This window comes from Saccoglossus kowalevskii, chromosome 13 (genome assembly GCF_978046115.1).
Source record: "Saccoglossus kowalevskii chromosome 13, keSacKowa6.1, whole genome shotgun sequence".
Classification (NCBI taxonomy): domain Eukaryota; kingdom Metazoa; phylum Hemichordata; class Enteropneusta; family Harrimaniidae; genus Saccoglossus; species Saccoglossus kowalevskii.
Window position 1 is genome coordinate 18,332,463 of NC_140653.1, and position 14,298 is coordinate 18,346,760.

General features: G+C 38.6%; 2 protein-coding genes across 2 annotated transcripts; both read left to right on the forward strand.

Moving 5' to 3' along the window:
• Positions 1 to 4,474: 4,474 nt before the first annotated feature.
• Positions 4,475 to 6,264, forward strand: LOC146735046 (uncharacterized). The gene is made up of 3 exons (XM_085507337.1): positions 4,475 to 4,791; positions 5,024 to 5,289; positions 5,795 to 6,264. Exons 1-3 carry the CDS (start codon positions 4,475 to 4,477, stop codon positions 6,262 to 6,264), a joined length of 1,053 nt encoding a protein of 350 aa, XP_085363463.1.
• A 432-nt stretch (positions 6,265 to 6,696) lies between these two features.
• LOC144349946 (uncharacterized) lies at positions 6,697 to 7,311 on the forward strand. Its single transcript, XM_078008289.1, has one exon. It carries the CDS (start codon positions 6,697 to 6,699, stop codon positions 7,309 to 7,311), a length of 615 nt encoding a protein of 204 aa, XP_077864415.1.
• Positions 7,312 to 14,298: the final 6,987 nt, after the last annotated feature.

Sequence of the window (14,298 nt, forward strand, 5' to 3'; positions counted from 1 at the left end):
TTAAACGTCGATTGACGTTTTTCATGCGACTAATAAATACAAGTGGGTTATGATCGGTGTATACCAGCACAGGGTATAGAGTGACGCACAAATATACATCAAAGTGTTTTAAAGCCAATATCAAAGATAAACATTCTTTCTCAATTGTGGAATAGTTTTTCTGGTGCTTATCAAATTTCTTAGAAAAATAACAAATAGGGTGGTCAATATTGTCGTCATTAAGTTGCATGAGAATACCACCACAACCTACATCACTAGCATCTACCATTAGTTTGAATTGCTTTTGAAAAGCAGGCGTTATTAATACAGGTGAACTCATTAGAATTGATTTTACTGCATGAAATGCATGTTCACATTGTTCTGACCACACAAATTTTGCTTCCTTTCTAAGCAAATCAGTCAACGGACACGTTAACTCTGCAAAATTGGGGCAGAATTTACGATAATAGCCCAATAATACATTTAAATCTGTTTGTAATATTTTATATTTAACTTGAGCCATACATAACAGAAAGTAAACTGGGTGGAATAAATAATCAAGTTATTGCCAGTGAGACAAATTTTTGTAATGCAGCCACTAAATCTAGTTTTCCAGAGAGTTCAATGGGTAATTTTCATCGTGATAGATTGACCCCTCAGCGATATGATGGTAGTTTGTCATGGGACGCGTATCTGATTCACTTTAATATTTAGTGTGATTTGCATAATTTGGGAGAGAGCCATCGCAAAGAGTATTTGCTGGCAATGTTAACTGGACCAGCTTTACAGTTATTAAGCACGGTTGACATAGCACAATTGACATAGCACAATTGACATATAAGGGTTTATGTCGCCGTTTGGCCTCTCGATTTGGTTCTATTGGTAAAAGAGATATTAGTCGCTTGAGTTTAAAACAGATATCGAAATGAGGGTGAAATTTTACAGAGTTTGGCTCACGATGTACGTGAGATGGTTGCTATTGGTTACCCTGAAACTAGAGGGGAGATGTTTGAACAGCTCTGCATTGACGCATATTTCAATGCTATAGATACGCCCGAAATCCGCCGTAAATTGAATGAGACAGCTAGGAAGCCAGGATGTTTATTCGACGATGTAATACCAATCTGATTAAAATCTGATGTAGTGTACGGGCTTTAATTATTTTGGCTATAAACTTATTTTATTTTTTATTACTTTTGTTACTAATGCCTTGTTATTTTACTTTGATTCTGATTTTTTTTAATTCCGCCCTACATACATCTGATCCGACGCCTATGTAAGTCGCGTTCAAATCTCGCGTAAAAACAGCCAATCACAGCCCCCCTTTTATACAGGCTGTCGGTTGGTTACTTTCAGTGTAGCGATACTCTACGGGCAATCTTTCTGTACATTATATTTTGCCCATTTGAATAAACCATTAATAGAAAATTGCTAGTATATTTTTATTTACAGAAGAAATTTCAAAGCATTTTACAATTTTTGTCATTACATTGAATATTTTTTTTCACTTCCAACAAATGTGTACACTTCCTGATACATCTTCGCCAGCCAAGGTTCGTTTATTCAGTCATCGCTTCAATTTTACATCAAACACTGAGCATAGTTATCTATAATGGAAGCAGAACAATAAGTAAATCGTAATGATTATAACACTGTAAACAGCTACAGTAAATAATGCAAACTGATTTTAAATTGTATAACGGTCACCAACCCACGGCATCGACGCAGAAAATTGGAGCAAACAAATATTTCCTGATCAATTGCGATGTGTTCCAAATAAAAAATATTTTATTTCAGTCCAAATCAGCTCAATTACTTTAATAAAGAGTTATTGTATAATGTACAAAATGTTGATACATTTTGATGAATATTTACAGCTACGGCTTCAATACCGTAGACGATTTTGGCCCGGTGATCAAAAAAACATCACCCGTCTTCAGGGCAAGCGACTGGAAAAAGACACCGGTGTTCGGTCGTACCGGTGGAAACAAAATCGTCACTCCCAGAATAACTATGCAAAATAACGATCTAAACTCGAACCATTCGTGCCACAATATAAACATAAAAAATGACTTTCGTTGCATTTGACAATGATAAACTTACCGAAAAGCCGCGTTTTTCTCGGTCCCTAACGTCGGTATAATCCGCCATTTTATTTGAGTGTGTTTGCCACTTGGCTTTGGCCGGTGACGTCATCATGTGCGCTATAGAAGGTCTTTGATTCGTTGACTAAAATCGTCGATAGTGGGTCTCGTTGTATTGAAAAAAAATCAAAGTAAAATAAAAAGGCATTAATAACAAAAGTAATAAAAATTAAAATAAGTTATAGCCAAAATAATTAAAGACCGTATACTACATCAGATTTGAATCAGATTGATGTAGTACGTGAGAGTATACATGAGGAAAACTATTTGACATTAACCAAACCTGGCTCTGATTTGAAAAAGCGGCCTGGTATTAAAATTCTTGGTAACAGTGATGGTGACCCTGATCAGCTGTCTGATTTAGTTGGTGTTGTAAAAGGACTACAACAATGTGTAGAAACGCTTGAAAACCGAGATTGTGACTCTCCGAGAGAGGTCACAAGGCGAAAGGTCAAACCAGAGTAAAAGTCAGAAAGTATGTTATGCCAACCAGACAAAAAGCTAGTGATTTAAACACCGACGGACTGGATCAACCCCCAGTCCCAGTAAAGCAAAACAAAGAAAGTGAGCAGACCCGGGAAATCTGTCACAGTGGTGTCTTGGGGAAAATTAGAACACGTTCAATGACCAATAATGAAAACTGGTGTGGTAAAACAAAATTGTTTGCTGATGTAGAGATTCATGGTGTTAAAGGCTGTATTCAAATAGACACTGGGGCTCCCGATTCATTTCTGGCTGAGCATTGGTTTTTGAAAGTACCAGAAACGGAAAGAACACAGCTGCAGGTGGTCAGGGAGCCAGTATGTGCTTTTGGTAATCATAAACAGGAAGTACTTGGTTTCTGCTATATGCATGTCACTTTATGTGGCGAAACGGTTGAAGTACCTATATATATTGTGGAATTGGAATCTTGGGTACTTGATATGTCTACACTAGGTCCGTTAAAATGTAAAAATGATGCATTCAATGGTGTGTTGGAACAGGAAGGTCATATAATCCCATGTTTTGATAGTCATCAGCACTCAGTATGTCTGAAGCCTTATATATCCAGGATTGTTGTTGATAAAGACTCTGTCATTCCTGCCGGCAGTGAGGCTTTGATTGTTGGTAGAAAAGTAAGAGTCCCAAAACAAGGCGAAATTGGCTTTGCTGAGCGCCCTCTTGTGACAAGAATGGGGAGATCTTGGGTAGTCCCAGAACATGAGGTGAATTACACTGCTTGTGTTATGCCAACTCGGTCTACTGGTAGTTTTGAAAATGGCATTGGGGTGTGCCATGCTGTTGTATATCCATGGAGTGCTAAGATTCCAATCCGAACACTCAATGTGACTCCCACTGACCAAATACTTGAAGCTGGGATGGCCATCGTACTTCTTAGGGTTGACACGGATAGCGTCTTACCATTCAATCTCCAGCAGGATTCCTTGGCGGATAAGAAGGAAACCATTGTAAATAATCATAGTAATGAAAGTTCTATTAGTACACATTCTAGTACTATTATATCTGATTCCCTCCAGGCAAATTCAGACGATTTTGAAGCTCTTGTGCCGAGTCATCTTAAGGAGCTGCACAGGAAGATTAGTGTGGGTTTGGATAAAACACAGTTTGTTGATTTGTTGGTGAAATCTTCTGGTATCTTTAGTTGTGATGGTCAGGATTTAGATAAAGTGGATTTGATAAAACATGAGATAGTAGTAGACGGAAAACCAGTGCGACAAGCTTCATACCGTACTCCAATATGGAAACACAGAGATTGAGAGACAGACGAAAGATTTCTTGGATAGGGGATTGAAGAGACTGTCAGCCCTTGGGCCTCTCCAGTAGTCTTGGTCCAGAAAAAAGATCGGACACAAAGACTGTGCATATACTATCATGAACTAAATTCAGTGACTGTCCAGAACAGCTTTCCTCTCCCAAGGATTGACGATGCTTTGGAATCACTCTATGGGTCGAAATGGTTTTCTACATTAGATTTACAATCAGGATATTGGCAAATTGAGCTTGCACCGGAGTCTAAACCATACACTGCCTTTTGTACGAAAACTGGGTATACCAGTGGAAGGTGCTTCCATTTGGCTTGATCAAAGGTGTTAGCACTTTTGAAAGAATTATGGAACGTTGTTTCAGTGGTTTGTCATGGAAAATCTTAATCTTGTATCTGGATGACATTATTGTATTTGCCAGAACGTTTGAGGAGGAGTTGAAACGGTTAGAATTAGTTTTTGATCGGCTACAACAGACGGTTAAAAATAAAACCTAACTAATGTGTGCTGTTTGCCTCTGTAGTTGAATTTTTGGGTCACAGAATTTCGGAATATGGGGTTGAGGCAGATCCTGGAAAGGTGGACGTAATGCGGCATTGGCCTACACCCAGTTATGTGACAGAGGTTCGTTCTTTCATTGGTTTGGCCTCATACTACAAATGTTTTGTCAGGGGGCTCGCAGAACTAGCACGACCCTTGCATGAGTTAACGAAGAAGAATGTTGTCTTTGATTGGACAATGCAATGTCAAAATGCCTTTGATAATCTGAAGGATGCTTTGACATCTGCTCCCGTTTTGGCATTTCCATCTGAAGACGAAACTTTTATACTAGATATCAATGCTAGTGGTTGTGGCATTGGTGCTGTTTTGTCCCAGATACAGAACGGGAAGGAATGGCCCATTGGGTATGCTGGTCGGGCTTTGTCAGCTGCAGAGCGCAGATATTGTGTGACCAGAAGAGAGTTGCTTGCAGTTGTAAATTATATTATACTATCGCCATTATTTGTTAGGAAGAAGGTTCACACTTCGAACAGATCATGCTTCTTTAACATGGTTAATGCGATTCAAAAATCCCGAGGGTCAGCTGGCTCGCTGGATTAAATTATTGCAACAATTTGATTTCACCATTGTCTATAGGCCGGGCAAACGTCATGGCAATGTATATGCATTAAGTAGAGCACCTACTTATAGATGTAAACAATGTGGTCAGATGCATGCTAGTACTAGTGTCTCTAAATGTGATCCAGATTCGGATAATGAATCTAGTCAGAAAGCTCCCTCATTTAACCCATTAGCTTCTGAATATGTACCGGTTGGTCAGGATGTTGTAGGAGTTGGTAGTACTGATGGGTTACCCCCTGGACGGGTGATGACGGTATGTCGAGATAAATCCAAGCAGGGAGGTGTCGCATACGACTTATTTACCACTTCCGTGTCACTGAGAATGTTCTAGAACCGTACTGTGTCTGGGTGGAATATTCTAGATTTTTTTTAGAAACTGGTTGAATAGGTATTAGAACAATAGGTATTAGGGGGCAATAGAAGGTAATTTGAAATTTGTAGTAAATTCCAGACTCATTATGTATGCTGATGTAATGGTCTATTTATAGACAGTGGGGGTATATATAGGGGAGTTGTTCAGCACTGATTTCAGATCGGATATCTCGTTGAATGGTATTGGAGTTTAAGTATCTAGTCATTGGAGTAGTGGAGTTTTACCGCGTTATTGTACTTGATGTTTGCAGAGTATAATAATACCAGTACCAGTTGAAACCTCATCTGTTGGCTCCGTGTTCGTATTTTATCATTGCCGCCAGGGAAGTCTTTCTGTTACTGTTGCCATTTTGGTATTTGAACCATCACACCTGTACTATAATAATTACGGTAATATTACGTTGCGTGTGACAGGAGGTGAGACGAATGGGCAGTCAGATGTTGGTATTTTGGTGCAATACTCGAAATGGACCCACACTGAACTCCAGGAGAAACAGCATCAGGAGGCTGGTGTGAGCACTTTAATTTCTGCCGTTGAGCATGCTATGCAAAGACCTGCGTGGGAGGGAATTTCTGCATTTTCTCCTGAGGTAAAAGTGTGCTGGTCTTCATTTGATCATCTTTGTGTCAGGAATGGTGTTCTGTATAGATTGTTTGAAAGTGCTGATGATACACAAGTGACCTGGCAGCTGTATTTGCCCCTAGACTGTAGACAGCAGGTGTTGCATGGGCTGCACACAGCTAAAGCAGGTGGACATCTGGGAATGGATAAATCCCTCACTAAGCTGAGACAGCGGTACTTCTGGTATGGAATGACATCTGATATCAGAGCATATATCAAGTCGTGTGATGTATGTGCAGGTTGCCAGGCCACAAAAACGTAAGAGAGCGCCCTTACAATCCTACCTGGTTGGCTACCCGATGGAAAGGACAGCAATTGGCATCCTTGGTCCTTTCACGTAAAGTTTTGATGGTAACAAGTGTTTTGCTGACTACTTTAGTAAGTGATTGGAATGCATTCCAGTGAATGATGAGAAGGCAACAACAGTGGCTAAAGCACTGGTTGATAATGTGTTCACTAGGATTGGTATGCCTCGAGAGATTCATTTTGATAGGGGTAGATATTTTATATCCACGGTTTTCAAGGAAGTATGTCAGGTATTGGACATTTCTAAGACCTACACTACACCAAGCCACCCTCAAAGTGATGGTTTGGTTGAAAGACATGAAGGTTATATATTGTTGGATCGATTAAGACTTATCTTGATCAATTGGCACAACAACAGGACTGGGATCAGTATTTACCCTATATCAGCATGGCTTATAGATCATCTGTGCATTCCTCTACAGGTGAAACTCCTAATTTGTTAATGCTTGGCAGAGAGGTATTCTTGCCAGTGGACTTAATGTTCGAAAGTAATAATCCTGATGCCAGGGCACAGACAGACTATGTGACAGATCTGAAATCTAAGTTGCAGAAAGCGTATGCCTGGGCTAGAGAACAGGTGGCAATAAGTGCCCGTGTCCAGAAGAAACACTACGATCGGCACTTGGACAAACAAGGTTTTCAAGCTGGAGAATTTGTATGGTTGAAGGAAGAAAGAAGGAGAATAGGTTTGAGTCCAAAATTGCAGCTAAACTTTGAAGGGCCTTACTTGGTCATAAGACTTTCAGATGTGGTGTACAGGATTCAAAGAAGCCCTCGCAGTAGGTTTAAGATCTTCCATTATGAGAAGCTGAAGAAATATCAAGGGAAATCGATAGTCTCCTGGTTGAAGCATGTGCCCATGGTTAGCTTGGATCAACGCCTACAAATTGGTTTACCAGAAGAGAATCTGTTGGACGCTGCTGCCATTGTTGAGGAACCGGTAATTGATCCAAAGACAGGTCAGATGGACGAAACTTCCACCTTCATCGGAAACTCATGGTGAGACACCGATGTGTGAACCAGAAAGAGTTGCTGGTGACCATTCAGAATTTGTTGCAACTACTTTCGAGCCAGCAACAGAAACACTTGCAGCCAATATCCAGGTCAATTCAGATTCTGCTGATGATGGAAATTTTAAGGTGGATGTTACTAAGGAGGAGACATGGAGAGATTATAGAACCATCTAATGTTTCACGAAGATATCCAAGAAGAGAGCGTAACCAACTATTATGGATTTGGAATAATCAGAAGAATTAACCTATATGATGATGATGTTAACCATATTTGATTTGTTTAGCTATTCAAACTCATGGACAACGGACATTAGTACAACTTTGAACTAAATGCTTGGAACTGTAATATGAAAGAGCATTGATTATAAAGCAAATAATGAATAAGAATGATATTGCTTTGTTATTATTAATTTTTGTAATGACTAAAACCTTACTTTACAGGTACATGTATCTCGCTCATATAAGATTATAGAATCATTGGTAATTTCTTTTATTTCATACTTTATTTCACTGTTTTGTAATTTCTCATATTTCATTGTATAGTACAACGCAAACACAGGATGTAGTTTGGTCTGGGAGGGAGGAATGTCATGGAATTATTTAGTTACTCAGACGTTCGTATAATTTCGTGTATATTCGAGAAACGTCGCTCACCCTGTAAACCTACATTTCGTGGGAACATTGCAATACATATATAGACATAGTACGCGTATAATTTCCCTTAGCCTATTACGGGCTGACTGAAGTCACGTGATTATGAGGTCATCTTTATTATTTGCTTATTTTGTCTATAGTAAGCGTGTGTTGTAGTTTTGAAGCGGTGCGATGAAAAATACAGTTCTTTGCTGTTTTATTCCTGAATGGTGTGTGTGTCTTCATTGATTGTGTCCCCGTTACCATTCCTCGATGGCTGGGAGTGCTCTGGTTGCTTGTGGTAGTCAAAGCGAGATTTTTGTTAGTGTTGAACCGGTGTCGTCCGTGAGAGTCGATATCGACCATTGATTTGGCGCGAACACCGTCAGTTTGTTACAGGGTGATATAACTTGTGAGAGACAGTCCCTGAAATACCCAAATATTTCTCTTACAGTACCTATATCGGATATGTATGAGATCGTTATTATTGAGCTGCCGTCATTAGTCGATCAAGCTCTAAATACAACGGTGATTGAAACACCGCCAAAGTTCAACATTAAATGATTGGACGTTGGATCATTTTTTGAATCATACTATAAACTTGCACATCAGAATCAGTATACTTTTGGGCTTCAAATTAGTTTTTACGAACGGCTATTTTTATACGGCTTGCAGACACCGTTTTCAAGGGCATACATGATTAATGTTCTGATCCTGTAATTTTGTCATTCTTCACCACCAAAATGCTTCCCCGAGAGAAAGATTTCGAACGCTTCACAATATCTGAACTGTTTTTTTTTTGGAATCCCGCTATGATGACCTATTTTGAAATAAAGTTTAGTTACCCTTTTGCAATATTCTGCTTTCCTATGTTTACACAAATGAAACACGTGTTACCCACTCATAATATGTCATGCTGTTTAATTAAACAATGAACTGCAACTACAGAGTTTACGAAGATTTGTTTCCCGGATGTGACAATTCCTTACCGAGACAATGGTCCTATCCGTCTTTAGAGAACTCGATTGTACCATAGAAGCTGTTTAACATAACAAAGGGACTAAAATAAATTAGTTGTGCGAGACGACATCTTGTTCATGTTAGCATGCACTTTCGGCGAGTTTGTCACTTTCTAGGAAATATTCTACCAATTGTTCATGTCGAAACAGACTTCGTAGATCAGATATTTGTATATGCGTGGAGTATAGACGAAATGAACATATTTGATGATTAATTATCTGATTATCCACAGCCAAATACAGAGGAAACTTGTCATGTTTTTTTTACGGAAACTAATTAACGAAGCATAAATTACACCATATATATAACTGAGCCATTGAGTTCTGGTCACAAGATTATGGTTGTAATCGTGTAATTTAGTCAATAAAGTTCAACGGATCATGTCTTCAAAACTACGAGGCACATAACAATTCCGAGATCGAGTTGCAAAAATAGTTATCTTATTAAGCAAGTAACAGTGAACAAATCGAGCAACGAGAAACGGACAATCACGCGTAATTACCATATTCTGAAGAGATTCGAAGGAATGCCCTTAATGCCCCAGAGTAAATATTACCAAAAAATACAAGACCATATTATTCTATATCTCAGCTTTTAGAAAACATATGCATTTCCATAGCTGCATCCATAATAACGGGCGGGGAAATCGCAATAAAACTATTACTTGTTTTCGCGAGCGTCGGATGGAGTCAAACACGCAGTACTTTGACATAGTCATGTTTATTCGGTGTTATTTACTTGACCGTATTTTGCAGACCTAAAAAAACGCATCTACTTTCGGAGACAAAGGAAAATTCTATTTTCTGTGTGCAATGTAAGTTGAAATCCCTAGTACAGTTATTCGCATTAATGTTTATACATCTGTATTATTATACATGTACATCGATACTCCCGCTGTACTGTCTTCGTGCATACTTTGAGGTATCCTCGTAATAACCTCATATATCTGGTAGATTCAACACCTGAAAACATTGTATTTGTTAGTGTTTAAATTTATTATATGTTTTTTAAATCTATGGTAAATGGTAGTTTTGAATGAGATAACAAACAGAGGACTCTTTATTCAAATATGTCATCACAGCCTTCCCACTACATCACAAACACAACTAGAAAATATTTTAGTAATGTGCCACATTTAAACAAAATCCAGACACAGATGCCTGAACGAGTCATTATATTTGGTGTAAGGCATATGTAGGATATATGTATTTTGTGTTAGTGCGCCCTCACAGTTTGTGTGCAAAAGCGCCCTCATAAGTCAATAGTGTGTTTACCGTGTACAAGATGGCTGCCACCTATGCTGGTTGATATATTGAAGATAATATTTGGTAATCGTAGTCCTAAATAACTATTAAAAATAGCTAGACGTTTCGAGCAATGGCTCTTTATCGATAGCATAGAAGCAAGTGTGATAACGTATTTATTTATAAACTACTATTACCTATGCTGGTTGCTGTGTTGGTGCCGTGAAACGTTCGGGATCGCGTTAGCATTGCCTAAAGGGTGTGTGTATGACGATATCGTACAGATTGTGAACTCTTAGTGCCAGCAGCAGTATCTGAGCCATTATTGACAGTCCTGTTGACAAATAGCCGTGATATGACAATATCGTCTTAGAGATTGGTCTCCCCATGTGCATTATGCAAATGAGTAAATCTGCGTTGTGAAGGAAATTCGTGACATTTCTTGTTGTTGTTATCTGAATTCTACGTTGAAGTGTTTATTCTTGTACCTGATGTTCTGACATTATTAATATTGAACCGTTTTGCTGAATTTCATTGTTCGTCTCACTTCCTGTATCTGGCTGCTGCCTTATCTCCAAGGAATTCTCTGAATGCATCAAACCTACTGTCTACTGGCTTCCTGTAGTCATCTACATTGCCCGGGCCCATGTGGGACAATCCAGTAAATAGGACATTATAGTTGAATCGTGTGTATATTGAACTGCATCTATCACTATAGTACCACTATGGTGTAAATTGTATTTCTGACCCGTGTGTTATGTATCTTCTATTCTTATCTACCAATGTGTACTACATGTATATACTATGATAGTGCATTCCAATAATACATCTATGAGACATATGTTTTGCATAGTAGTGTCTTTATTAATTTAACTATTTATATATTGTGTTGAGCAACACCAACGCGTATTAGTCCCCACGATCATTCAGTCCGATCAGCAAACAGTCGTTATCTAGTGGATATAGTGTTATAATTACACTGGGGTTGGTATTGTTGCTAAATACCCGAGTACCCTACTCTTACACATACATGGTATATGTTTGGAATTTTAATCAAATCAGGGTCAGAGTGGCTCTAGATAACATATGAGGACACTTTTAAACATGTATTTTTCTTTTACATATTAGTTTCAAGTCCTCTGATGATGAATATATGTACAAAGTTTTCAGTGAAATTATATAGACTTAAGATATGGCAAAGAACAGCATTCGTTAAAAGATAATGTCCATCAGTCGGCCATTTTGTTTTTCGTTGAAAGCTACGTGCATCAAGGTTCAATGAAGACAATTGCAAAATTGAAACAAAATATGGTTATGGTTATGTATAACTGAGATCTCATTGCTTAATTCTTATGAATATCTAGCAGTAAAAGTGTCACCAGTCGGCTTTTTTGAATTGGCGCTTGAAACAATTGTATGTGAATATGTGTGATATGATGTTTAAAAGTGGATTTTGCAGTCCCATTTGTGAAACAAATTGCCCTGCATTGAGGGTTCATGATGTAAATGAAATCCACAGAAACGCATGATTTTTATGAGTTTTCAGCACAGAGACGGCTGTCATTCGGCCATGTTTTGTTTTGAATAACGAATCGAGTGCATATTTATCACATTATGTGTGACACATCTAATTGGTCCAGACATATGCGGGATGTGGCACTATCATTGGATCACAGAATAAATGCACGTGTATATGTATCCCTATATGTGTCACGAATGTGTGTATTTTGAACGTGATCGGTGAGGGCGTGTCCGAGATACAGGTTCGGGTAGAAGCGCATATGTACTACTTAAGAATACAAGTAACCTGTAGAATACTGTGTGGGTAATATTTTTTATATTGATTTTTGTTGCACTTGCAGCAAATAGTTACCAAACAATGAGAAATCTATAGGATTGAATATACCCCACAGCTGGCTTCACATGCAGTGTTCATAGTTCATATGGTGCTTACACCAGGATTTAATTACAGCACCTAGGCGGTATGTGGTTACAGCTTAATGTTCCGAGTAATCGCAAGAAATTGACATGACAATAGAAATTCATTAAAGACTGGCACTCCCATGCAATTAACAGCGAGTGAAATTCTTGGGATTGAAACATATATTTTGAAGTCACTGATGTAGGCAACGAATAACTGCAAGTTGACATAAAGACGAAGTAGTTTATTACCAAACGCTTCAGCGTGGTATTAAGAATTTGTTTTCAGGGTTGGATGATACCAATGTTGAAAATGGATGCACATATGGGTGTAATTTCTGGAAATGCAATAGAGAGGGTTCAGGCCGAAATACAATATATAGTGTTTCCATGTTTCGTCTGATATTTCTGTGGTATTCTGCTGCTGTAAATAATGCAAGATTTGTTCCGAAATTCAGTGTGTTGTGTGCACTCCAGGTTTATTCGTTTTTTGCTCAAAATACCCCTATTTTTTAATGGCAGAGTCGAATAGTTTCACTCCAACTGGGAAATCTGCATTGTTGCTTGAATGAGAGCTAATTAAACACATTTTCCAGACCGGCGAAAGTGTATGCAACAGCCAATGTTAACAGCCTGTCACATGATTTTACTCTGAATGTCAACATGAAAAGATGCTAGTCCATTTTACGCAGGAATAATTGGGAGTAGAATATGTGAGGAATAGTATCAACAGAGATCCGTATACTGAAAATTAATACCTATCCTTCTCTTCCATCACTGAGCATTTCTGTTTTAGTATACTGGTTTGAAAATGTTGAATTTGCATGATTTGCGATGTGTTTTTTAAACTAAAACTCCCCTATTGATTGAATGCCGGGTTTGAAGAAGAACGGCACACCACGTGATTCGTTTGAATACAATAGTGAAGGGTTGACACAAATTTATGTTGAAGTTAAAAGTTTCTCCACATAATTTTGCATTGGCAAACATGCCATGCTACTGCGGTACTCCACTGACGGGATGACTTTCGTCGACAGCGTTCGTCGCTGAGCTGCACGCTACAACTTCGCTTGTGATGTAACTTGTTAGCCGTGGATTGAATGAATCTGGATTACCGGTTAAAATGTTGTTCATTTGGCGTTGGTAATCTTTATTTGGAACTGGGTAACGTCGCAACGTCGCCAGCAGCAACCTCCTGGTACTTTGATCTTGATGGTTGTGTCTCCATGGCAATCGCTAATTTTACTGCGGCGGTGGGGGGGGGGTCTTCCGAGAGCCCTCCAGGGTTTATAAAACTCAACATACACCAAGTTTTCTCAATCGTAGTATTCCATGTGATGTACATTCAATATGCCAAAAATGTTGCTCAACGATTTGAACTGGGTAAAAATAGCAGACGAAAATTTGTATATAAAATAAAACTAGTCCGTTGCCAATGAAAACAAGCCGGTAGGCTGGTTGGCGATGGTAGGACATGAACGTGAAGCTATAACTAACTAAAACTAAAACCGGGCACCGTATATTAAGTTCGCAAAATACATTCAGTCTTTAGAAGTCACTTAATTTTATTGCTAGGACGTATTCTGCCATTAAATGTATTATTTCCAACCATTTTGCGATAGTATTTTCTAGATTGGAGGCAGTATTTACATTTTATTTAAAGTTCAAAGTTGCGTTGAGATTACGTTGATACAGTGTAACAATGTCCGTCGGCGCCGGTGTGCAACGTAGCCAAAATAAAAGGCATAATCATTTAAACACTGCTATCAAAAGACTGGTAGGAGGTAATAAAGTTGGCGCGAAAGTATTAAAAAAAAACAGTTTCTGGCTGTTGGGCCAGGGTTGTTTTTCCAATTAGTGACGGTAAAACCTGTCTGTCATGTGTGAACAAAATTAGCCAAGAGGAGTTAGAAGCTGTTGCTGGTGGAAAGTTATATTCTCAGTAATGAAAATATACATAAAAAACAGTAAATTGTTGCCCACAATCAAGCTGAGTAGAATGAGCTACGCCCGTGCTTTTTTAATTATAGAAATGTAAGGTGTGATACATTTGGCGTGAAGGTATTAAACGAATCAGTTTTTGGATGTTGCCATTGAAACGGTGGTCAGAATTTGTTTTCGGATTTTACAAAAAGTAACTTTGTGCCCACACTCAAGCTA

Bases quoted from the DNA above. Each gene is read 5' to 3' on its own strand.
- LOC144349946 (XM_078008289.1), top strand. From the start codon at position 6,697: ATGGCTTATAGATCATCTGTGCATTCCTCTACAGGTGAAACTCCTAAT.
- LOC146735046 (XM_085507337.1), top strand. From the start codon at position 4,475: ATGCGGCATTGGCCTACACCCAGTTATGTGACAGAGGTTCGTTCTTTC. The intron at 4,792-5,023 runs GTATGCTGGTCG...CATTGTCTATAG, and splicing joins GGGAAGGAATGGCCCATTGG to GCCGGGCAAACGTCATGGCA. The intron at 5,290-5,794 runs GTGTCGCATACG...TGCGTGTGACAG, and splicing joins AGATAAATCCAAGCAGGGAG to GAGGTGAGACGAATGGGCAG.